General features: G+C 44.4%; 1 protein-coding gene across 6 annotated transcripts in view; it reads left to right on the top strand.

Annotated features, from left to right (window-relative positions):
- LOC147105507 (GTPase KRas) overlaps nt 1-26,207 on the top strand; it is a 48,797-nt gene extending 22,590 nt beyond the window's left edge. For 5 of the 6 annotated variants that reach the window (XM_086009929.1, XM_086009926.1, XM_086009930.1 and 2 more), the window contains exons 2-5: nt 11,123-11,254; nt 16,652-16,830; nt 18,073-18,232; nt 25,388-26,207. In XM_086009929.1, coding sequence (XP_085866055.1) covers nt 11,144-11,254; nt 16,652-16,830; nt 18,073-18,232; nt 25,388-25,504 — 567 coding nt within the window. In that variant the 5' untranslated portion in view covers nt 11,123-11,143 and the 3' untranslated portion in view covers nt 25,505-26,207. Of the gene's footprint in view, nt 1-11,122; nt 11,255-16,651; nt 16,831-18,072; nt 18,233-19,998; nt 20,120-25,387 lie in introns of all 6 variants that reach the window. The other variant, XM_086009932.1, reaches the window with a different exon arrangement.
- The last annotated feature ends 468 nt before the right edge of the window (nt 26,208-26,675 follow it).

The following is a 26,675-nucleotide window of genomic DNA, read 5'->3' as shown; positions in this document are numbered from 1 at the left end:
ACTTTTCAGTAGCTTCAGTTTATGGCCTTTGGTTCTCCTAGCCTGATCCTAGGTTCGGATCGGACATGGCCCAGGGGCCGTGTAGCTTGATCCTGCTCCTATTTCGTGTGTCTAATTCTGTTAGATTCAGGAGATGTTTCTGTGATAGTAGATTGGCGGTTAGGATCAGATCAGCCATGATCTTATTGAATGGCGGAGCAGGCTCGAGGGGCCGATTGGCCTACTCCTGCTCCTATTTCTTATGTTCTTATGTTTGAAGTATGCTATTTTTCTCTACCGTGATGATTTTCTCTACCTTGATGGCATTCTTGCCCCTTCTCGCTGGACTATCAAAGTTGAGCTTGTCTGATAGATCTTCACAGCTCATCCTCTTTACACTTGGGATCATTCTTGCTGCTGCTCTTGGCACCCTTTCCGATGAATATCTGTCCTTTTTTTGTACCATGGTCACCAGAGTTGAACATAATTGTGTTCTAAAGTACTGTCTGACCAGTGCATTGTAAGGTCCTAACACGACCTCTGTAGACTTGTATTTAACTGTTCCAATGATTATATCCCAGCATCTTGTTTGCTTTTCGAACTGCTCAATCTATTATTTCTTCAAGTCTCCATTTTAATTCTGCTTCATTCATTGTTGACTCGACAGTTTTTTCAATCTGTGCAGTACTTTACATCAGCGTTGTCCAATGGAAGTCGTTGACTTGCCACAGCTAAGGCTCCGGTAACACTGTTTTAACCACACACCCTAATTTTAGTAGAAAACGCCTTCCACACACACGCAGAAAGCAGTAAATGTACTTGGCATGTGTATATTTACTGAACAACCGTCTATCAGTCAGTAACCAAGGAATTAAAATACTCTGACCAAAAAACACTTGCACACTCTCTGCTTTTGGTCTCCATTTTACCAACAAACACGCAAAAAAGTTAAAGTTCACACGTATACACCGTGCGCATACGAGATCACATGACCAGCTACTGTGCCTCTTGCTCTTTATTCACGAATCAGAAATGCAATTCACCACATCTCGATTCCCAATTAACCACATGTGGCTGGAGGTTACCTTCTTGCAGAACGCTGCTTTACACATGTCACTTTTAACTTTCATTTCCTATTCATCTGCCCAAGTGCATAACTGATTTTAAAGTTGTTCTGCAAATCCTTAACTCTATCTCTGTTTTCTCTCATTTTACTGTGGTTTTAACCTTCGCCACACTTACAATTCCCTTTCAGCGATCCAGGTGATTCGAAACGACAAGCACCGACCCGCCACCCCCCCCCCTGCGGTACGTGCTCAACCTATCCTCCCAATCTGACATGACGCCTTCTGGTTTTGATGAGCAATCTTCTTGGTGGATTCCCAGACTTTTAGTTTAATTAGAAACCTTTTTCATTTGGTGCTCTTGTCAAAAAAATTCTGAAAGTCCAAACAAACACTGTCCGCGATTTCCAATGTTTAGATTTTGAGTATATTCAAGGCTGGGATAGATAGGTTTTTGGACTCTAGGGAAATCAAGGGATATGGGGATCAGGCAGGAAGGTGGAGTTGAGGTCGTAGATCAGCCATGATCTTATTGAATGGCGGAGCAGGCTCGAGGGGCCATATGGCCTACTCCTGCCCCTAATTCTTATGTTTTCCCCCAACACTTTTGTCTTATGCGACACAGTTTGCGTATGAAACACGGGAATCGAAACCTGCGTCCTTATCATGTAACGAAAACTTGCATTTATATAGCGCCTTTCACGACCTCAATAACATCCCAAAGCGCTTTGCAGCCAATGAAGTACTTTTGAAATGTAGTCACTGTTGTAATGTAGGGAAATGCAGCAGCCAATTTACACACGGCAAGCTCCCACAAACAGCAATGTGATAAATGACCAGATAATCTGTTTGTGATGTTGGTTGAGTGATAAATTTTAGCCAGGACACCGGGAAGAACGCCTGCTCTTCTAACAGTGCCATGGGATCTTTTATGTCCACATGAGAAGATAGACAGGACCTCCGTTTAATATCTCATCCAAAAGACAGTGCAGCACTCCCTCGGTACTGTGCTGGAGTGTCAGCCTGGATTATGTTTTCAAGTCTTTGGAGTGGGATTTGAACTCACAACCTTCTGACTCCTAGGTAAGCGTGCTACCACAGAGCCACGACTAGTGCAATATATGGGTTAGCGTGTCCACTATTAACCCCTAGTTGTGGCATATTACTTATTGGGGGGGGGGTGTTTGTGTGCGATACCCAACACATCCTCTGCTATTCTTTTCAGAAGGCAGTTACACCAGTGCACAAGCTCAAACCACTTGGCCAGATTTACTTACAGATCTGATGATGCCAACTAATCCTTTTTTATTTCAAAGAGCAAGCACGATGGGCTGAATGGCCTCCTTCTGTGCTGTATGATTTTATAATACAGCAAGATACTGAATCACCACAGTAAAACTGGAATTGGCCCAATATCCTTAGACATTGGTAATCAGCGGGATTGTCAGGTTAGTCTTTCGGTAGATTCCCAGATGTGGACAATGTGAGTTACACTCCATCCATGGAATGGCGATCTGCTGCCAGAACTAAAGCTGAGCAACTAGAGCTCGAACTTGCCAGGTTACAGCCATTTCCTTGCTGTAAACAATCTGAGATTTTTAACAGATTTTGCATCGAGAGGTGAGGTGTTAAAGTCTGAAGGCTTGCCACTTCTTCCTTTGCCAGTTTAAGCATCGACAGCCAATAATCGTCCATTCACTGTCGATCCGCAACAGTTAACATTTCAAGTACTGTCGAGAGTAACTGCTTGACTTGAGCCGTTTAGTTAAGCAATGAAACAAGCCAGCAAATCCCATTTAAGATCTAGCTTTCCCATTGATTGCGCTGTCGAGTTCTGATTGGCAATGGTGACCCATTCACCTAGTTGGCTGCAGAGTGGAGAATGGGGCCCTCATGGTTGAAGCCAACTTTTAAATCCAATTTACCCTAACTTCGTATAAAGTAAAATGCAAACATCTCCCTATTTCATCACAGTAACATCTTCAGATTCGAGTTTCCCACTCGGAATAGTTTCCGTAATTTAACCTTTTACTGATGTTTGGCTGTTGACCTTGTAGTTGCTTTCCCCCCCCCTTATAAATATACGCTGGGGATATCCTGTGGGGGCCCACATGGTGGGTCGAAGGATGTGCTGTTTCAACCCATGTAAGGAATGGACTTGCATTTATATAGCGCCTTTCACAACCACACAGCAAGGTCCCACAAACAGCAATGAGACGCATGATAAGATAATCTGTTTTAGTCGTGATGTTTGAGGGATAAATATTGGCCAGGACACTGGGGAGAACTCCCCTGTTCTGCTTTGAGTAGTGTTATGGGATCTTTTACGCCCAGCTGAGAGGGGCCTCGGTTTAATGTTTTATCCGAAAGACGGCACCTCCGACAGTGTCGGCCTGGATTATGTGCTCAAATCTCTGGAGTGGTATTTGTCCCCCACGTCCTTCTGACTCCAAGGCAAGGCGATACCACTGATCCAAGGCTGCTACCTGCAACACAATTTTTTTATTCATTTGTGGGATGTGGGCGTCGCTGGCATTTATTGCCCATCCCTAATTGCCCTTGAGAAGGTGGTGATGAGCCACCACCTTGATCCACTGCAGTCCGTGTGGTGAAGGTACTCCCACAGTGCTGTTAGGGAGGGAGTTCCAGGATTTTGACCCAGCGACGATGAAGGAACAGTGATATATTTCCAAGTCAGGATGGTGTGTAACTTGGAGGGGAACCTGCAGGTGATGGGGCTCCCATGCACCTGCTGCCCTTGTCCTTCCAGGTGGTAGAGGTCGCGGGTTTGGGAGGTGCTGCCGAAGAAGCCTTGGCGAGTTGCTGCAGTGCATCTTGGAGATGGTACATACTGCAGCCACGGTGTGTCAGTGGTGGAGGGAGTGAATGTTTAAGGGGGTGGTTGGAGTGCCAATCAAGTGGGCTGCTTTGTCCTGGATGATGCCGAGCTTCTTGTGGTGTTGGAGCTGCACTCATCCAGGCAAGTGGAGAGTATTCCATCACACTCCTTACTTGTGCATTGTAGATGGTGGAAATGCTTTGGGGAGTTGGGAGGTGAGACACTCGCTGCAGAATACCTAGTCTCTGACCTACTCTTGTAGCCACAGTATTTGTGACTAGTTCAGTTGAGTTTCTGGTCAATGGTGACCCCCCCCCAGGATGTTGATGGTGGGGGATTCGGCGATGGTAATGCCGTTGAATGTCAAGGAATGGTTGTTAGACTCTCGCTTGTTGGAGATAGTCATTGTCTGGCACTTGTGTAGTGCAAATGTTACTTGCCACTTATCAGCCCAAGCCTGAATGTCATCCAGATCTTGCTGCATGCGGGCACAGACTGCTTCATTATCTGAGGAGTTGTGAATATAACTGAACACTGTGCAATCATCAGCGAACATCCCCACTTCTGACCTTATGATGGAGGGAAGGTCATTGCTGAAGCAGCTGAAGATGGTTGGGCCGAGGACACTACCCTGAGGAGCTCCTGCAGCGATGTCCTGGGGCTGAGATGATTGACCCCCCAACCATCTTCCTTAGTGCCAGGTATGACTTCAGCCGGTGGAGGGTTTCTTCCCCAACCCCCCCCCCCCCCCGATTCCCATTGACCAGTTTTACTAGGGCTCCTTGATGCCACACTTGGTCAAATGCTGCCTTGATGTCAAGGGCAGTCTCTCTCGCCTCACCTCTGGAATTCAGCTCCTTTTGTCCATGTTTGGACCAAGGCTGTAATGAGGTCTGGAGCCGAGTGGTCTTGGCGGAACCCAAACTGGGTATCTGTGAGCAGGTTATTGGTGAGTAAGTGCCGCTTGATAGCACTGTCAACGGCACCTTCCATCACTTTGCTGCTGATTGAGTAGACTGATGGGGCGGTAATTTTAATATATAATGCAATGGCTACTGTTTTGTGGTCATTGACTATGTCTAATTGCATTTTTACTAGACTATTGCAGGATGTGTTGGTATTTTTGGATTCAAATTCATCATTGGTGTGTACAGGATTTACTGAGTATCTGTACTTCAAATTACCAGTCATCTGAGTGTTAGTCTATGTGGCATTAAGCTAATGAAAAGCTATTGTTGATGCTATGTAATATTATTCGGGGCACATTTTGAAATGACTATTGGTGATATTAGTGGATGAACATTTGTATAACATTCCTCTGTTTGCCATTTTAACTGAGATGCTTAACATTTAAAATAAGTGGGTTAACAACTGTTAAAATAGTGGCGAGCGGAATATCATTGATTGCATTAAATGTTCATCCACTAATATGACCGATACTGCAGTAATTTCTAGGCTCCATGTATTTTGTGTGTAATTTGTACAGCATGTGTATCTTGTAAATAGATTGCACCACTTGTCATGCACTGTTCAGTCCAACTAAGTGGGGTATATTCTCACGAAGCAGTACACACAGGAAAATATTTGGTGTAGGATAAAGTACCTAAAATCAATTTTTTCTTTGGCAAGGGACATGAAACATGATCCAGGAGTCGCTACCACCCCCTTTAGAAATAATGTACAGTACACCCACTTGTTAAAAAATACCACTACAGCACTTGGCACGGAAACTGAATCGGTAACCTGTCTACCAAATGTTTACTGGGAGGAGCACTAGATGTGGTAAGGGCGAGAGGCTGGATGGGCTGAGGCAGCTTGGAATGCCAGTGGCAGGGTGTGGGTGCATTAGGGAGGGGGATTACTGGGAAGGAGGATCCTAGGGGAGTGGTAACAGCGGAATGTAGGTTATAGAGGGCTATTGAGAAAAGTGTGGTGATTTTGGAGGGGGGTGGGTGTAACCCATGGGCATTGTGAATGGATGGGGATGCAGTGAGAGGCAAGAGTGCAGGAAGATATTCGGGTTGAGGGAGTGAAGAATCCATTCCCTTCAATGCCTAGAAGAGCTTTACGCAGCAGTGACTCCTCCTCCTCCTATTTAAAAGCGGTAGCAGACTTCCCCACGTTGCTGCTGGGGGGACCTTTTTAAGAAATGACTCCCGCCATCCAAGACTGACCATTGACTCCTGAGGTACTCCTCCCTCCCCTGCAGTCACCAAGGGTGCGTGCCTGGCCATTCGCATTCTCAATGCATGCTAAAGGAATTCGAAAGCTATTTTCTCAAGCCCGTGTTGGACTCTGAATCCTAATCTTCAAGTCAGTCAGGAGAGGTGGGGGCAATGTGGTGTCGGGAGACAACTGGCTGCGTCGAATCGGGCTCCGTTGTGACCGGGAGTATTTGGGCCATCGGCCTGACTTTGAAAGCTTGGGTGGGTCGTGCTGTAGACAACACCACCACCTGCCTTGCAGACATAACCGAGAGGTCCAGAGGTAAGTAGGCAACAGTGCCCCCTGCCTTGGAGGCACAGCTTGGAGGATTCAATCTGAAGTAAGTAAAATAGATACGAAGGGGGGTAAATTCAAAACTAATCCGTGGAAACGTTATTTCAGTGAGCGAGTGGTCAGTCTGTGGAACAGGCTCCCTAGGGAGACGGTGGAAGCTGATAGTGTTGATTCATTCAAATGCAAATTAGATTTCTGTTCGGAAAATACCATTTTAGGATGCAGTATATGAGTAATTGGAGACATGACGTGTGGCGAGTGTAGCTGGCTTGGGAGGGACAGGTGACTGTGGACCTCTGGTTCCCAAAGCTCTCCATCACTGGGGTTTTCCTCACCTCATGTCTGGGTCTGTTGTAGACTCGTTGATAGAGATTGATTACTGTGGTTAGTCAACAACTCCATTATTGTTGTTTCATGTGACTACCAGGATGGTAGAAGGGGAACTAGATGAACCTTGGTCTTTTTTTGTCGAGCAATTCTTGTTACTATGTTTTAACTGTGACTGAAATAGTCTTCACAAATATTAATGTGACACTTGGAGGAAGGGCAAAGGACTTTTGATGCATTGCTAGCTGATAACTTAACTGGACCAGCCACATAAATACTGTGGCAACAAGAGCAGGTCAGAGGCTAGGTATTATGCGGCGAGTGTCTCACCTCCTGACTCCCCAAAGCCTTTCCACCATCTACAAGGCACAAGTCAGGAGTGTGATGGAATACTCTCCACTTGCCTGGATGAGTGCAGCTCCAACAACACTCAAGAAGCGCGACACCATCCAGGACAAAGCAGCCCCCTTGACTGGCACCCCATCCAACACCTTAAACATTCACTCCCTCCACCACCGGCGTACCGTGGCTGCAGTGTGCACCATCTACAAGATGCACTGCAGCAACTCGCCAAGGCTTCTTCGGCAGCACCTCCCAAATCCGCGACCTCTTCCACCTAGAAGGACAAGGGCAGCAGGCGCATGGGAACACCACCACCTCCAAGTTCCCCTCCAAGTCACACACCATCCTGACTTAGTATATCGCTGTTCCTTCATCGTCGCTGGGTCAAAATCCTGGAACTCCCTCCCTAACAGCACTGTGGGAGCACCTTCACCACACGGACTGCAGCGGTTCAAGAAGGTGGCTCACCACCAGCTTCTCGGGCAATTAGGGATGGACAATAAATGCTGGCCTTGCCAGCGATGCCCACATCCCATAAACAAATTAAAAATATATATATAATTTTGCATTTGCTCATGGTGAGTTGGTAGTATTATAAGAACAGAGATTTTTATGCCAAGTGTTTCATCAGAGATATTGATTCATCAACAGAACAGGTGGCCCTGGGAACACTAGGAAGAGGACCTGTAGTCTGGCAGTATGAGGATGAGGCTTTGGCACCTAGCAGTACTTTACAGAGTCCTGGGTTGAGGGGTTTTGGGAGCATTGGGGTGGGTCCTGCAATTAGGGAGCACTGGAAGAGGGGTCTTGAGAGATTATTCAATAGTCCTGGGATCGGGGAGCACTGGGGGGTGCACCCAGTGTCTCAGCGCTAGAATGGTGACCCCAGCAGTTTACAGGCACTGTAAAAGGGGGGATCCTAGGATCTGGGAGTGGGTTGGAGAAGCTGTAGGGATAATGGATCTGGGATTCTAGTGGACTGGGAAGGGAGTTCAGGGTCTGGTAGTATTGGCAGAGGCCTTTGCTTGGCAGCCATGAGGTGAAGGGGGAGCCCAGGAGAATGAGGCCTGCACTGCTTTGGGGTATCGGGCACCCACCAAACACTTCTCCCCATTGTCGGCCAGTTCTGCCCTTCAGGCACTTGATACGTTTGCCAATTTATTCAGCCTTTAATAAACGCAAATTTCATAAACAAAAAGTCTGTGTGTGCATTTTCCAAGTATTTGCTGTAACAAAGTTTATTTTTAAGCCACTAAAATAGTTCTCTTCCACCCCCCCCACCAAACTGTTCGCGATGCAGGTGTTGGGGGCTGGATCTGGCTGTGATGTGGTGGGTTTCAGGGCGGCAGTGGAAATAAAACCCGAAGGAGGGGGCTGGGGGTGGTCTCTACTCACTGTTGCACGCCCGGTTCCTCTCACCCAGAAAATATTGGTGCTTTTGCAGACGGTTTACTGCCATAGAATGTTGCGACATTTTGATCAGAGTCTCAAATGTAGAAAGCCTTTAACTACAAGCGCAAAACCTGGGGGAAATGATTTTTGTAGCCCTTTCAGTACCTATGCTTTCAGAGCTCTGCTGTTACTCTGCGTTAATATTAATATTGGCATATTGCTCACTTTTTAAAAAAAAAAGTGACCTCAGCAAGAATAAGAAACCCTTTGTGGGAGCTAGTTTGTTTTAATTTCCTCACTGGCCTTCTATTAAGTAAGATCCAAATAGTTTCTCCATGAGATACAGATCAGCCATGATCTCATTGAACAGCAGAACGGGCTCGAGGGGTTGAGTGGCCTCCTCCTGTTCCTGGTTGTCACAAAAAGAAACTAGCTCTGGTGTCTGAGGAGCTGAGTAAACTGGGCTGCTTGCTGTGGGTGTTTATTTTTAGCGCTATCTGTCAGTGACACTCCCAAGTATTTTCAGTCGAATTCAGTTCCATTTAGGTGTGGTTTATTAATCTCCTCTTCCTCTGGGTTTTGACTCTGTGGTTTTCTGGGAACTGGGGTTGAAGAGCAGGGGTTAGTGGCAGAAATACACAAACCATCCCTTCCTGCAATTGAGCAGCACCAACTTGGAATCTCATCGAATCGTTAGCACGAGCTATTTTAAAACTTTTAGCCATGACTGAGGGCACTGCATCTGAAAATTTAATGGACTTCGTGTCTGTAATCTACTCCACTCCATTCAGTGGAACAGTTAAATTTGCCTTGAAATAAAACTGCTGTTTAATTAAACCGTTGTAAAACATTAAATCCTCATGATTTCTACCAACTGGACAGCTTTGAAAAGTCCCCATATATTGTTTCTCCTTCCAGATCAAAAGCTCGCTCGCTCGGTGTGTGTGTGTGTGTGTGTGTGTGTGTGTGTGTGTGTGTCTCCCTCGCTCTCCGTCTGCCTGTGTGGGTGGGTGTCTCTCGCTTGCTCGCTCTCTCAGCCCCTCCCTCTCCCTAAATAGATACTGTAATGCCATCTCAAATGCCCCAGGGCAAGCCCTGACAACACTTGTATAACCATAGGTCAGTATCGTTCCCACTAAATGTCTTTTATCCTCCTTTTTAAAAAAAAATTCAAATTTTAATCTAAGGTTTGATTTAGTCTCTGTTGGCATTTCAGCCCTGGGGCAACGGGTGGGTAATTGAAAAACGGGATCCTGCCTTGTGATCAGTTCGGAGAGTGGTCTGGTGCTGTTTATGCCAACTTTTATCTAATGACTTGAATTGCTGTGATTCCAATAACATGCCCACTAACATTGTCCTGTGAGTTTTTTTTAAAAAGCTGCGCACTTTCATAACTGAAATAATTGAATACGCTTGACATTCAATGGTAACCCAAAACCTTTTTGCGACATCTAAACGCAAATTGAGATGTGCAATAATTCTGTCTTTGTGACCCAGAAATGATGCTGGCAGTGATTTAAAGATCAAGCGCTTGCTCATGAGCACTGGTGTAATCATTTCTTTTGCATCGCCATGTAGTGGGAGTTTTAAGGCCACGGCTTGTGTGGCTGCTGGGACACTGTTACAAAATAGAATTAGCTTCAACCTCGGATATGCAACTGCACAAGTTTAGGACAAATCCCAGCTCTTTAACTGCTGGCCAACACAGTCGTTGCATTGATGAAAAGAGGAAAAAAAAGTTTTTATTTCTATAGCGCCTTTCCTGACCCCGGGACATCCCAAAGCGTTTTACAGCCCATGAAGTACTTTTTGAAGTGTAGTCACTGTTGTAATGTGGGAAACGCGGCAGCCAATTTACACACAGCAAGTTCCCACAAACAGCAGTGTGATAACCTGATTAACTTTTTTTGTTAGTGTCATGTGGTCTTTTACATCCACCCGAGAGGCCAGACAGAGCCTCGGTTTAATGTCTCATCTGACAGTGCAGCACTCGCTCAGCGCCGCACTGGCGTGTCGGGCTGGATTATGTGCTGAAGTCTCTGGAGTGGGGCCTGAACCCACAACCTTCTCACTCAAGCGAGAGTGCTACCCACTGAACCAAGGCTTACACCTAACCCTTGACTGACATTTGCTGAGTAATGTTACACAGTTTATACTGTTAGTAGTTGACAAGTTTTAAGTTTTCAAATTGTGTAGCTTTTTGGTTGCGTGTAACCGTGATAATCTAATTGAATGGTGGAGCAGGCTCAAAGGGGTATTTTTTTTAAAATAAAAATTTGTTCTCTGGATGTGGGCATTGCTGGCAAGGCCAGCATTTATTGTCTATCCCTAGTTGCCCTGAGTTTGATATGACTGAGCGGTCATTTCAGGAGGCAGCGTAGAGCCAGCCGTGTTCATGTGGGACTGGAGTCACATACAGGCCAGACCGGGTAAGGACGACAGGTTTCCTTCCCTAAAGGATATTGATGAACGAGTTGGGTTTTTATAACATTCAACAACTTCATGGTCACTTTTACTGACACCAGCTTTTTATCCCAGATTTGTTTGTAAACTGAATTCAGATTTGATTTGGGATTTGAACTCATTCTATGGATTACTAGTCCAGCAATGGAACCACTGCACTGCTGTATCTGCGCCTGTTCCCATGTTGCTAATGATGTGGCCCTTTTTCCTTACACAGGTCTGTCCCTGAGCAAGAAAGATGACCGAGTACAAACTAGTGGTGGTTGGAGCTGGTGGCGTAGGCAAAAGCGCTCTGACGATCCAACTTATTCAGAACCACTTTGTGGATGAGTATGATCCCACGATAGAAGTAAGTTTTCTTTTCTCCTCTTGAGAGATGGATGTGTGTGTTTAAACTCTGCTCATTCCCTTTCAGTATGGAAATGGGACATACTGAATAAATGAAGGTAAGAGTGTACAAAGCAATGGTTATTTCATAGAAACATAGAAGATAGGAGCAGGAGTAGGCCATTCGGCCCCTCGAGCCTGCTCTGCCATTCAACGAGCTCATGGCTGATCATCCAAATTCAGTACCCTGTCCCTGCTTTCTCCCCATATCCTTTGATCCCCTTAGCCTTAAGAAATATATCTAACTCCTTCTTGAATATATTTAGTGAATTGGCCTCAACTGTCTTCTGTGGTAGAGAATTCCACAGGTTCACCACTCTCTGGGTGAAGAAATTCCTCCTCATCTCAGTCCTAAATGGCTTACCCCTTATCCTTAGACTGTGACCCCTGGTACTGGACTCCCCCGCCATCGGGAATAGCCTTCCTGCATCTAGTCGGTCTAGTCCTGTTAGAATTTTATGTTATACACTTTTTTATCTTCATTTTTTACCAAAATATCTTTATTCTGCTTAATCATCCAAAAGCATCAGAAACCGGTCCATGAGCAAAGTTGACGAGCAAAAGATACCAACTGCAGAGATGAGTTGGATGAGAGGAATACTGGGAGTAGCCAGGAGACAAAGGACTCGCGAATAATCTAATTACAAGGAGAGATTACACAAACTAGGGTTGCATTCCCTAGAATTTAGAAGGTTAAGGGGTGATTTGATTGAAGTTTTCAAGATATTAAGGGGAACTGATAGTTTCCCTCTATCTACCCTATTTCCACTAGTTGGGGATTCTAGGACTGGGGGCATCGTCTAAAAATTAGAGCCAGACCTTTTCAGGAGTGAAATTAGGAAACACTTCTACACACAAAGGGTGGTAGAAGTTTGGAACATTCTGCAAACGACAACTGATACTAGATCAATTAATTTTAAATCTGAGATTGATGGCTTTTTGTTAACCAAAGCTATTAAGGGATATGGGCCAAAGGCAGGTATATGGAGTTAAGTTGCAGATCAGCCATGATCTCATTGAATGGCAGAACAGGCTTGAGGGGCTGAATGGCCTCCTCCTGTTCCTATGGCTTGGACAAGGAACAACGTTTATACAGAAAATCAGAGAAAGACGACTGCGATGGTTTCAAGAATGGAAACGGCTGGAATACCTTTCATGGCCCTGCACACACAGGTACGTGGAGCAAGAATCTGATGAAGACCAAGGAAGCGCTGGATAGACAATGTCGAGAGTGACTGGTCACAGGAAGGGATACAGGTGACTGAGGCGGCCAGGCTAGTTCAGAACCGACAACAGTGGAGTGAATTCATTCAGCCCCTTTGTCGCTGCTGATCTGGTGGATGGGGAATTAGTTGTGATAATGTATTCGAAGGGTATTTTTTGACTGATATAAAATGGAAACTCACACTGGAATATCTGATTCCTGCATGTACCAGAGGTGCCCAACTGCTTCCGTGTGAGGCACACACAGTTCTTCTGTGTCTGAAATGCAGCTCCTTCTTTAGCACCGGACTCCAATGAGGGAATTACATTGGACCTGATCAGTCGCAAGAAAACAGGGAAGCATGCCTTCCGTTCTGGTCTGGAATAACGTGTACAGTTGGAATTAATTATAATGTAAGTTCATTTTAGCCTGAATGAGCCTCCCCGTCCAGCAGACAGGGGGAAGGAGCTGCCAAGCCCAGTTGACTTCTAAACCGATTCAGTCGAGGACCTGGCAAAAGAGCGACGCAACTCCAGCAAACATCGAGCACAAGCTTCCAACGTTGCTGGGGTGGCGGGACTATTCGGGTTTACAGCATAGCTACTGGCAGTAGTCAAAGAGAGACGAGGAGAGGGATGGACGAACGGAAGATATTGCATTTATATAGCGCCTTTCATGACCTCGGTGCACCCCAAAGCGTTTTACAGCCATTGTAGTACTTTTTTGAAGTGCAGTCACTGTTGTAATGTAAGAAACGCGGCAGCCAATTTGCACGCAGCAAGCTCCTACAAACAGCAATGAGCTGAATGACCAGAGAATTGTTTTAGTGATGTTGATTGGGGGATAAATATTGGCCAGGGGTAACTCCCCTGCTTCTTCAAATAGAGCCGTGGGATCTTTTACATCCAGCTGAGGGAGCGGGCGGGGCCTTGGGTTTAACACCTCATCCTAAAGACGGCACCTCCGACAGTGCAGCACTCCCTCAGAGAAAATCTAGATTTTAAGTAAAAGAAATAATCTGAAGCATGTCAAAAGTCAGACTGATGGCCTAGGTTTTTAAAATTGCTGGCCTGATCTTCTTGCAGTTAGTGAAACTCCCAGTTAGCATCCCAGTATACTGGGTTTGTGGATTTATTGATGTGCAATTTTTTTGCTCTTGGCTCTTGAACTTTGAATGGTTGGCCACTCCTGCTATTGATTAACCGTTCAAAGGCTTTGGCTGGTTTTCTTTGAGACTGAATTCTTACAGTAAGGCCGGTTTTAAGCAAGTGGAAGGAAATTTAGAGTAAGTAGAAACTGAAATGGGCACTTTTTTTTGGTTATTTTATTCACTTCTACCTGGTTTATTGACGGTCTCCTAGTTACTTCTTGGGAGTTTAAACTGGATGAGCCTCTAGGCGTTTAAGTCGATGCAATTGATGCTGACTCTCCATCTCTCGCTTTTACTTGCAGTATATTCTGAGCTTTCCGCTACAAAAATTCCACTACCCTGAAGGAGATAAATTTGTGTCAAAATACTGTCATACAGGAGAAAATTGAGCTTTGCAGTTCTGTTTCATAGCCAGGGTTGTTTCACTTTACCAGGGAGGCCCTCTAGTGAAGGAACGGTGTTACTGTAACATTAAGTTGTCAAAACGACCCTAATAAAAATATTTACTTTTTTTTTACCTTTCTCTCTCTCTCTGTTCCCCATCTCCCCCTCTATCCCCTTCAGCAAGTTCTGGAGATTAGCAACTCACGGTGTATATCTCTTAATCTTGAGCAAGGACACTATATTGATCAGTGTGACTATAGCAGCTCATTTGTAGTGGCTCCTAAATTCATGTCTCTCATTCCTGAACCTGTGTCCTTTTATCTTACTGCGTTGGCATAGCTGAGAGAGATGTTTTTTGGTTTTTTTTTCTCCTATCCCATTTCAGTATCTTGTATACCTCCTAAGGTATGTCTCGCTATGAGACTGTAGAACCCTAGTTTATCAAGTTGCATGTCATAGCTTGTCTCTGAGTCACCAGGGATTGGCTTCACCACGCTCCTCCTAGGACCTCAATAGCTGCAGTACTAGGGTGAAGTCTAACCAGGGTACTGTACGGCTTTGATCTTACTTCTGGGAAGTTGAGCTCTATTATTTTGGCAATATAATCTAGCATCCTGTTTTCTTTGTTTATTGCCGCCTTACACTGTTTTGGACACGGTGAGTAACAAGTCAACTAACGTTCCTACAAGTCTTGACTTCCCTCTTGACCACTTCTGCTCACCCAGCGACAAAATGTGCCTCCTATTCTTAGTTGCTATGTGTAGTACCATGCATTTGTTCATATTGGACTTCACTTGCCACTGATCAAACCAGATGCAAACCCTGTCAAGCTTTCGGTAAGATTTTGGGTACCTTTCTTGAGTCCACAGTCAGCTCTTGGTGTCTTCTGTAATTTTGACTACCGTCCATTGAGGCTGTGTGACCCCCATATCCTCTCCATCACAAAGACCACCCACTTCCGCGTCTGTAATATTGCCCATCTCCACTCCAGCCTCAGCCCATCTGAAATCCTCATCCATGCTTTTACCACCACCAGACCCGACTACTCCAGTGTTCACCTGGCTGGCCTCCCATTTTCCATCCTCCATAAACTCGAGCTTGTCCAAAACTCTGCTTCCATGTCCTAACTCCCAAGTCCCGTTCACGCATCACCCCTGTGCTCACTGACCTGTATTGCCTCCCGGTCCACCAATGCCTCAAATTTAAAATTCTCTCGTGTTCAAGTCCCTCCACCGCCTCGGCCCTCCCTATCTCTGTAACCTCCTCTAGCCCTACAACACTGAGACCCTAACCCCTGGCATTTCTCCCCCCCCCCCCCCCCCCCCCCCCCAAACCCTTCTCTCCTCCCTTTCCCTCTTAAGATGCTCCTTAAAACCTACCTCTTTGCCCAAGCTTTTGGTCACCTGTGTTTTATCTCCTCCTTTGGCTCGGTGTCTGATTACGTGCCCGTGAAGCACCTTGGGGCGTTTTACTATGTTAAAGGCGCTATATAAATGCAAATTGTTTTTTGATGATTCATGGTTGTTTGTGTATGTTCTGAACAAAATATCCCATAACCGGCCCCTGAGGTACCCCACTCAATACCTTTCTCTTCTCTCCTGCCCCGCCCCAATTACAAACTAACTCCCTTCTTATGACTACGTTTGCTTTTTAGTTAGTTTCTAAAGAAAGACATGAATTTATGCAGGACCTTATCACATTCTCTGGTTGTCCCAAAGCCAAACTGCACACCGCAAGCTCCCACAAACCACAATAAAGGTGAATGAGCAGTTAATCTGTTTGGTTTTTGGGGGTGTTGGTTGAAGGAGGAATGTTGGCCAGGACTTGTAGGTGAAACTCCCCGCTCATCAGCGAAGGGCAAACGAGCGTCATTGCACTGGCGCTCGGTACTGCACTGGCGTACCAGCCTAGATTTTGTGCTCGAATCCTAGAGTGGGGCTTGAACCCACAACCTTCTGATTCAGGTGACCGTTCAACCAGCTGAGCCAAGCTGACGCTCCTAATCCTCTCCATGTCTTGCCCTCGATGTGCATCGACTTTAATTTTACAACCGATTCTCTTGTGCAGTCGTTTACTACAGGCCTTTTGGCAGGCCAGATACACATATGAAACTACTCCCCTTCCTCTAGTCAACCGGGGATATTACCTCTAAGAGTGGAAAGGCAAGGTATAATCCTTCTAAAGCCATGTTGGTCCATTTTATGAGGTTATTTTCATATTGTTTTGTGCATTCTTAGTTTTCTGATTTTTATTTTTTTCTAAGGGGTTTGGTCATTGTTTGCTGTGTCTTTTCTCAAATATGGCAATTACATATTAACCTGCTTTTAGGTTGTGAAAATGACTCTGCTTAACAAGTTTCCCTCCTTTTGTTTCTAAGTACTCTAGGGTACAATTCATCTGCCCTGGGAGTGGGGGGTGGGTATTGGCTTTCAGCCCCTCCAGCCTAACTAGAACCTCTGCAAAGTCCCAGAGCACACCCGACATGTGTTTGATGTTGGATCATAGGTCCTTAAGATCCCTCTTAAGATAATGACTGATGCTGCAATCCTGTATGTATATACTGCCTTTTGAGGAAGTTACAATTAATGTTCTAACTCCCCTTTCGTCTGGTTTGTTCATAGGATTCCTACAGAAAACAAGTAGTAATTGACGGAGAAACATGTCTTTTAGATATTCTCGACACAGCAGGTCAAGAGGAGTACAGTGCTATGAGAGATCAGTACATGAGGACAGGCGAAGGCTTCCTATGTGTCTTTGCCATAAATAACACTAAATCATTTGAAGATATTCATCATTATAGGTGGGTTTTAAAATGGGAGTCATGTTCTTCCACTTTCTAAAACCCAGTCCACCTAATTTGAGGCAAACGTTTTGTTTGGTTAAGAATAATGGTAAAGCTTCTGATTTTTTTAAAAACCTACACGTGCCAATATTGGTTATATACTTGAAAAGGAAATATTTGCAGGGGAGTGGGGCTAGTTGGTGCTTCTTTCAAAGAGCTAGTACAGGCATGATGGGTCGAATGGCTTCTGTGCTGTAAGATTCTATGTACTTCTAGCATTTAAAAAGTAATTTCCACACTCATCTTGGGATTTAAGTGTAGTACACCTCTAGTAGTTCTTCTGTTTTTGATGGAAAGCCATTTTTTTTTAACTTGGACATGAATACATATTAGAAGGTGGGTTGGCACAGTGGGTTAGAATATTGTACTTCGCTCTGCTTGATCTAAGGGTCCGAAGTGAAATGAAATAACAGCAGAAAATGCTGGAAACACTCAGCAGGTCAGGCAGCATCGAGGAGAGAGAAACAGAGTTAACGTTTCGGGCTGAGGACCCTTCGACAGAACTGGAAAAGGTTAGGGAAGTAACAGGTTTTTAAGCAAGTGTAGGGGCAGGGAGAGGAGGGGAGGAGGAAAGAACAAAGGGAAGGTCTGTGATAGGGTGGAAGGCAGGAGAGATTAAAAGACAAAAGGGATGATGGTGCGAGGCAAAAGGAGATGGTCATGGGACAAGTTAAGAAACAAAAGGTGGCTCTAGATGAGGTGTAAATGGCAAAGGCAGAATCCTCAACAGCTGACATATGAGGGAAAAAAAAAGTGGGGTGGGGGGGGAGGAAGTGAAGAGTTGGGCAGTCTCCGCCCATTTCCTATTGGATAAAGTAACCAGCACAAGATTGTCTAAAAGTTTGGCATTGCTCAACACCAAATTGGCTTTTTCACTCTGAAACCAGAAACACAGACTGTTGTGGGCAGTGGACACGGCAGTCCTGCAGCAGAGGTGTTGTTGTTCTCATTTAAGGCTTAAGGCGCGCTGTTCTGGCGGAGTAGAGGGAGCATGTGGCTACGCTATGTCTGACCTGGGAGTGCTTGTTGCCGACACTGACTGGAAAGTAGCATTTCCACTTGACAATAACATTGCTTTCCTGATCTCACAAATTTACCACAAAAAAAGTGAATTTTAATGTCCTTCTGAAGACTAACTGTCCTTTTAAAATGGTTGTTAATTAAATGCAGTAAGGTTTGTGTGTGTTTCCTGTTTCGCAGAGAACAGATAAAAAGGGTAAAAGACTCCGATGATGTCCCAATGGTCCTAGTGGGAAATAAATGTGATTTGCCCTCAAGGGTGGTAGAGACAAAACCAGCACAGGATCTAGCACGAAGTTATGGAATTCCTTTCATTGAAACGTCAGCAAAAACGAGACAGGTGAGTGATGTGGAGCAAAGGCGGTTGAATTGATGATGATTTAACTGAACAGTGCAGCAGGCTCCAGGGGCTGAATAGCCTACTCCTGTTCCAAAAGCAGGATAGATTAGTATTGCGAGCTTTTCAAGACACACTCTCATTAATTGTGGGAGTTGCTGGTGATCTGACTGGTGCTGAGTCTCAGTTATAGATGCACAGTTGACTGCTTTGGGTCACTGATGGCCAGCAAAAATACAGAACTGTGCTTTTTCCCGTGCGATATCTGTTCCGTTGCGATAAGAATCAACCAGTATCCCAAATTAACTCCAAAAAAATGCAATGTTTTACAAGCACTCGACGATACTGACTGCACAGTTGGGATTCAGATTGGCATTTTGAAACAACCTGACTTTTTAGGTAACTGATTTTTGTCTCTGTCATGTCTATACAAAACTCCCAACTCCTCTGCAATCTGCTGCCGGCCAGTTTAATAAACAATCGGAAAAATAACTTCACGAAAGCGAAGTGTATGACGGCACCTCCGGGTTATCCATATTTGTCTTGGCGATGAAGTAAAGGGCTGATCCGAAACCTCGGCAGTCTTTCGGGATGAATTCCTATGATAAAAGTTTGTCCTTGTGGGAAAGGGGATAACACAAAAAAAAAAAGTAGCACTGTTCTGTTGTAATGCTATTTAAATAGCACACTTTGAAGAGACTGATATTTTTGCTCTGGTATAATGCATAAATTGTGCTTACGACATGAGCAAAAATGTGTTGCACAATTGTGGGTTTCTGCAGCTCAGTGTTAAGATGGTGTGATTCTGTTGCCTGCCTTGCAGCAGCCATGTTGTGTGGTTCTCTGGTTTGTTAACACTACCTAGGTAGGCCACCTTACAAAAAGCCTTAAAAACAATGACTTGTGCATTACAGGAAACTCTTTGGTATCCGGCACCGACGGGACCGGTTTATCAAAGTCCGGATTACAGAGAGGTATAGTTAAAAGGTACGAGAGCTCTGTACACAGCAACAAATCCAGGCTTCCCTGTTGCTTAGCAACATGTACAGGAACTCTGGCCACAGACCAAGTGTCCCTGTTGCTTAGCAACAAATGTAGGAGCCCCAGTTACACAGCCACAGATCCAGGAACTGCCACTAATATGAGGTAAAACTTACCTGAACCTACTCCTGAATTTTGCCGGTGAACAGATTTCCGGTTATTTAGGTGCCGATAAATCGAGAGTTTCCTGTATTGTACAATTGTCACTCGTGCTGAAATTTCTATCTTGGAAGACACGAATGCGATCTCTCAATTTCTGTGCGCAATTTGAAATTGCTCCATTGCACTGCAGTGTGATGGGAACACAATCATTTTTAGTTGGCCTCTGCAATGTTCACTGGCGCTTCATAAACCACTGTGTAATTGAATATAGATCTGTTACGAGTATGTTGTTCACCTTTTCTCTGATAGATAATGGTCAATGACCTGGAATCTTCTGATGATTTGTACATTCAGTGCTGCAAATAATTCTTTGGTGATGGTGTTGGTTTTTTCATCTCTGCATGGCTAAAATCACAACTCCTTGTATGCTGGTGACGGGAGGAAAGTGGCAAATCAATATAATTCTACTATTCAAATACTTATTTTAATCTTGGAAGAAAAAAATTAAATGCGGACTTCTGCAGAAATTTCAAAGCATTGCTGTTGGTTCCTCCAGAACCTCAGTGTTTTGTACCACTTTTATTTTATGCGCGTGATTATTGAAGGAGTTGTGTTTTGCAATGCAGAGAGTGGAGGATGCATTTTATACACTGGTACGTGAGATTCGCCAGTATAGGTTGAGAAAACTCAACACTGAAGAGAAGACCGCACGCTGTGTGCCCTTTAAGTGTGTTGTGATGTAACATGGTAAGTTGTGAGCTTCAAAGCGCAAGATCCTGTGGTTTAGTGGGAGGGGGATGCAGGGGGAAACATTGTAGAATATTTAAGGCAAATTATTTGCATTTGTTCCTTTTTGAATACAGTGTTACTTTTATTTATAAAATATATATTTTTGTCAGCACATGAGCGTATTGCTAACAGTACCTTTTTTAGAATCAGAGAACATTCCAGCACAGAAGGAGGCCATTCGGCCCATCGTGCCTGTGCTGGCTCTTTGGTAGAGCTATCCAACAAATCCCACTCCCCCGCTCTTTCCCCATCGCCCTGCCATTTTTTTTCCTTTTCAAGTTTTTATCCAGTTCCCTTTTTGAAAGTTACTATTGAATCTGCTTCCACCGCCCTTTCAGGCAGCGCGTTCCAGATCCTCATCATAAACTGCATAAATAAATGTCTCCATCTCCTCTGGTTCTTTTGCCAATTATCTTAAATCTTGTGTTTTCTGGTTACCGACCCTCCTGCCAAAGGAAACCGTTTCCCCCTATCTACTCTATCAAAACCCTTTATAATTTGAACACCTTGTTCAATCTCCCTTTAACATTCTCTGCTCTAAGGAAATCAATCCCAGCTTCTCTAGTCTCTCCACATAACTGAGGTCTTGACATCTAACACATAGCACTATGGTTTAGTGCTACAAAAGCTGGTTACATCTAGAATTGGCTGATCAACCCATGTTTGAAAACCAGTTCAGTAAATACCCTTGTATTTTGACACACTTCTGACATGCGCGTTGGAACGAGCATGATGACAAAATGGAAATATTACAAATTTTTGATGCTGTTTAAAAGCGTATTGTCTACCGCCGGAATAGGGGACCTTGTTCGCTCTTGTACACGCACATCGGTTATAAATCCCAGAGTTAAAGCTCCACTGTTGCTTGGAAAAGAGAACTGATGCATTTTTAACCTGGTTAATAATTGATAAATTATGCATGATGTTTTATTCCCAGTGTTCTAGAGGGCACTGGTATAGTTTGACGCAAGTTAGTAATCACTGAAATTTCTCCAGCACTTGTATACAGCGAGATGCCTCAAAGTACTTTACGAAGTCGATGGGCACTGAGCTGGAGGCCAAGGTGGGGGAAATGGTAAAGTTGAGGGTGCTGGGCAAAAGCATGGTTGTAGGAAGAGATCTTGAGATTCCGATCTGAATAATGAGGAAGGTGCAAAGATCTAAGGAAGAAGTTGCAGGGGCGGAGATGCAGCCGCTGAATGGGCAGCCACTGAAGGGAGCGGGAATAATGGGATCATGCATGGGTGTAAGGCTGGAGGAGATTGCTCTTGAAGTTGAGGTGAGGCGCTGCAGAGGTATGAAAGTGCGAAGAAGAATCCTGCAGCCAATTCACTGAGACACGGAGAGCTAGTGGTACTTGGAAAGAATGGCCAGGACAGTGGGTGGCTTCAAATGGGTGAGAGAACACGGGCCACGGTACTCTTAACTGAACTGTAATTCATGCAGTTGTAGGACTAGCTTGGGGAGCCTTATGGAAATTGAGCCTCGGTGATGAACTCGGGTTCCAGCAGCACTGGGGTGTGACCGCCATGTTGCGGAGCTGGGAGGAAGCACTCTTGGTCGCTGAACACGTGCGAGAGAGAAATCTGTGCTCGCAGTGGCGTATCAGTCTAAGGTTGCAAGCCTCCTGATGTAGGCTGAACATTTGCCCCACATGTACCTTTTTCATAAAATTCAAAACCCATCTCGTGCCAATTAAAACACGTGTCCAATACTATGTTAGGAACAGGAGTAGGCCATTCAGCCCCTCGAGCCTGTTCCGCGCCATTTAACTAGATCATGGCTGATCTGTATCTTAACTCCATCTATTGATCCTTAATACCCTTGCCTAATAATCTATCAATCTCCGTTTTGAAATTTTTGATTAAGCCCCAGGCTTAACTGCTTTTGGGGCAGAGAGTTCCAGATTTCCACTAGCCTTTTGTGTGAAGTGCTTCCTGACATCACGCCTGAACGGCCTAGCTCCAATTTTAAGGTTAAGTCTCCTTGTTCTGGACTCTTTCCCCCCCACCCCCCACCCAGAGGAAATTCATTCTCTCTCTCTCTCTCTCTCTCTCCTATCAAATCCTTTAATCAACTTAAACACTTCAAATTGATCACACCTTAATCTTCTACATTCAAAGGAATACAAACCTAGTCTATGCAACCTGCCCTCCTAATTTAACTCCTTTAGCCCCAGTGTCATTCTGGTGAGTCTGCGCTGCACCAGAACTGAACGCAGTTATGCCAGATGGGGGTCTAACCGGAGCTCTCTACGGCTGTAACATCACTTCCACCCCTTTGTATTCTAGCTTTCTTAAGATAAGGGCCAACATTCCATTAGCCTTTTCAATTATATTTTGTACCGGTCCACTAGCTTTTAGTGATTTCTGTACATAGACCCCTAAGTCTCTCTGCTCCTCACCAGTTCCACGCTTCTCACCATTTAGAAAAGACTCTGATCGATCTTTCTTGGGTCCAACGTGGATGACCTCACACTTTCCCACATTGAACTCCATCTGCCACAGTTTGGCACGCTCACTTAATCTATCAATGTTTCTCTGCAAATTTCTGCTCCCATCTACGCTATTTGCTGTGCCACCTAACTTGGTGTTGTCAGCAAGCTTGTACATGCAGCTCTCTATTCCTTCATCCAAGTCAATTAAAAAATATAGTGGAAAGCTGAAGTCCCAGTACGGATCCCTGGGGGACTCCACAAGCCACATCCTGCCAATTATAGTACATCCCCATTGTCCCTACTCTCTCTCCTACCTTTTAATCAATTCCCTATCCAAGCCAATAGGATGTCCCCAATTCCATGCACACTCATTTTTGTTCACCGTCTGTTATGTGGAACCTTGTCGAATGCCTTCTGGAAGTCCATATAAATAACTTTCATAGACATTCCTTATCTACCACGTTTACTATCTCCTCAAAAAATTCAACTAGGTTCGTTCGACATGACTTGCCCTTTACAGATCAATGCTGGCTCTCTCTGATTAGCTCATATTTGTCCAAATGCTTAGTCACTCTGTCCCTAATAACAGATTCTAGTAACTTCCCCACAACTGACGGTGGACTAATAGGCCTATAATTTCCCAGCTTATCTCGCTTGCACTTAAATAATGGCGTGACGTGACATTGGCAGGTTTCCAATCCAATGGGACAATTCCTGAATCAAGAGAGTTTCGGAAGATCATGACCTAAAGCATCAACAATTTCCTCACCTATTAATCCCCTGGAATGGAATCCAACGGGTCCTGGAGATTTGTGTATCTTTATTAACATTAGTTTCTCTCTGAACCATGCTTTTACTTTTATTGAAGCTAGTTAGTTCCTCCCCTTGATTTATTTTTAGTTTTCCTTGTAACTCTGCTATTTTATCCTCATCCACTACTGTGAAGACCGACACAAAGCAGCTATTTAGTAAGCCTGCCATTTCCTGATTTCCAATTACAGTATCATTTGTGTCTGTCTTTAAGGGGCCCACACTACTCTTTCTGTTAATATATTTGTAAAACCCTTTAGTGCTGTCCTTGATGTCCCTCGCAAGCTTTTCTTGTATTTTCTTTTTGCAACTCTTACCACTATCTTTAACCCCTTTGCTGTTCTTTATATCTCTCAGTCCGCGGGATCTCTACTGTTCTTTGCCTTCATATAAGCCCTTTCTTTTAGTTTTATTCTATCTCTCATTGTTGACCAAGGTTTAATTACACAAGTAGAGCTCTTGCCCTTTTTTTTTAAATAAAAGCAAAATACTGCGGATGCTGGAAATCTGAAATAAAAACAAAATGCCTGAAATGCTCAGCGGGTATGGAAAGAGGAAAAACCGAGTTAACATTTCAGGTTGATGACCTTTTGAACGGGTTCTGATGAAAGGTCATCGACCTGAACCGTTAACTCTGTTTCTCTCTCCACAGATGCTGCCTGACCTGAGAGTTTCCAGCATTTTCTGTTATTTTTATTTCTTGAATTCTGTACTGTTTTGTGTACAAAGGGAGATCAGTTAAATGTGACTTTTGTACTGTGATAGTATAAGCATCCTAGAGAAATCATGTTGAGCGCATGGCTATCGACTGAATTCTTGCATGTCTTTGGGCTTCGTGGCACGTTTGCTTACTGCACAGTCTGTGTTATGCGGTGTGTTACGAAAGCCAGTTATTGAGATGTGATGTATCTATCTATCTAGACAGCCAGTAGTTTCACCTGTAGTCACTCTGGGGTCTATTTTAACCTCTTCCATCTGAAGGAAACTGTGCAGGTGGGCACTTCAAACCGAGCAGGTTAGTTACCCGCTCCTCGCCCCTTTCCTTCCACCTGCGATCTGAACCTGCAGGTGGTTGAGGTGCCCACCTCAAGGGGTGGGCATGGTGCCGGGCGGGGGGGAGGGAGCGGGTGGGTGCGAGAGACCCTGATGAATTTATGCAAATCGGGGTCCTGTTGCATCATTAGGACCCCGAGGTGGATTTTAACCCGGGGTCTGAGCAGAGAAACAGCTGCCGTTTTCCCGCTGGGTGAACAGAGGTCGGCAGCGGTCAGTGAGGACGGAGTGCCCCCGACAGGTACGGCAGAAACTTTCTTTTGTGGGGCCAGGGGGGTCTTTAAGTTTGGAGGGGGGTGGGGGAGTGACTGGGTGGGGAGAAAAATCCTGGTTCCACGGGGAAAGTTGCGACCTCTCTCGCCACTTAACCTTCCAGCTGGAAGGTGGCGAAGAACCGCCCGATCTTCAGCAACCGCTCTGCACCCTCATCCTGCCCAGAACAGGCGGGACGTGAACCGGCGGCCCTTAAATGAGGCCCGGCGGTTAAAATTTCCGATGGATTTCTGCTGCCACTGGCAGGCTGGAAATTAACCTGTCGGAAACCCGCTCTGAGTTAAAATCCCGCCCCTCCCCTTCCCCCCACAATATCTTCGCATTGGAACGTCTTGAGATTTCAAAGCATCTTGTACACGTTATCTTGTCTACTTAAAACACGAGATGCTGTATCCTGCATTGGCGTAATAATTCTCTTGTCCTGCCATCTCTGGGAGAGAGAAAAAATAGGACAAGTTATGTTGTCGGAGAGAGAAAAAATAGGACAAGTTATGTTGTCTGACCAAGAGTGGTCTGTGTGTGTCTATGCAGCTGTTTTATTAAGGAAAGCAAAGCTCGGAGATTAGAAGCACAAGACTGCCCGACCGTGATGATGATGGATACTGAGAGGAAACAGACTGATGCGTGCCGTTATTTATTTTTTTTATTTGCAGGGTGTCGACGATGCTTTCTACACACTAGTTCGTGAAATTCGAAAGCACAAAGAGAAAATGAGTAAAGACGGCAAAAAGAAGAAAAACAAAACCAAGAAAAAGTGTTTAATTATGTGAATAGGATTTACTGTGGCAGATGAATGCTTAGCTGAAAAAGTAATACCTGATTATTTTTTGTATTTTTTTGTACATTACACTAAATTATTAGGCTTTCTTTTTATCAGTACTTTTATCAAATTTTGCTTAACAGAACTGATGGCTGTTAAATTATGGCCTGGTTTAAAAAAAAAAATAGTGTATGCTTCATTTCTTTCAAGTGTCAGTATTCCCTGAGTGTCTGTCATTACTTTGTTAAATAGGCATAACTGTGTCAGTCTGAAAACAAATTGGTCTACTCTCCTGGGGCTTTTGCGCATGTAACTATGCTTTTCTAAACCCATTTGTCTTTATTTATCATGCTGAATATATATATATATTATAAACTTCCACTTGAGTGCCAATGGCTTGATAGGTTCCACCTCTCATGTGAATGGTTTACCTGGAATATATTTTAACTACCTTTTTGTATGGTTGTAAAACTTAAAAGGTGCACATTTTATACATTGTGCTTTTTGTTTGTCAATGATGATTGGTATAATTTCTCTGAACCCTTTTTAGTTGTGCTGACTTGGGAATGTTCATTTTATGCTCTACAGAACTGACAAGTGGCCAGTGTCAGACTTTGTAATGTTTATAGGAGAAGGTTTGTCTGTTGTTTGTCGTAATGGCTTTGACGACAAAAATTGTACTTTCAATGATCAAATAAAGCAATCCAACCTTTGTTCTGACTTTTTTAAAAGCTTTGCTTTGATCTATGGCATTACTGACTCAAACCTGACTGCAACTGTGCTTCCTAATCTCCTGAAGGGAACCAGAATTCCAGGCAGTTAGCACAACAATCCCTGTCGCCTGGAAGAGTTGGTGATGCAGGATTGACTCTAAGAATCCACAGCTCTGGCCACAATATGATCCCTGGACTGCATTCTCATTTGTAAATCCACAAAGCTTAGGAACAGAAATAAAGAACCTACAATTGTATTGCGCCTTTTATGACTTTGGGATGTCCGAAAGAGCTTTACTGCCAATAAAGTGCTTTTTGAAGTGTAGTCACTGATGGATCAAGTTTCCACAAACAGCAATGAGATAAATGACGAGATAATCTGTTTTAGTGATGTTGGTTGAGGGATAAATATTTGCCAAGACACTGAGGGAGAACTCCCCTGCTCCTCTTCAAATAATGCCATGGCAT

This window comes from Somniosus microcephalus, chromosome 17 (assembly GCF_052327205.1).
Source record: "Somniosus microcephalus isolate GS21.2 chromosome 17, FLI_Smic_1.0, whole genome shotgun sequence".
NCBI lineage: Eukaryota > Metazoa > Chordata > Chondrichthyes > Squaliformes > Somniosidae > Somniosus > Somniosus microcephalus.
This window is presented reverse-complemented; position numbering and strand designations above follow the sequence as displayed.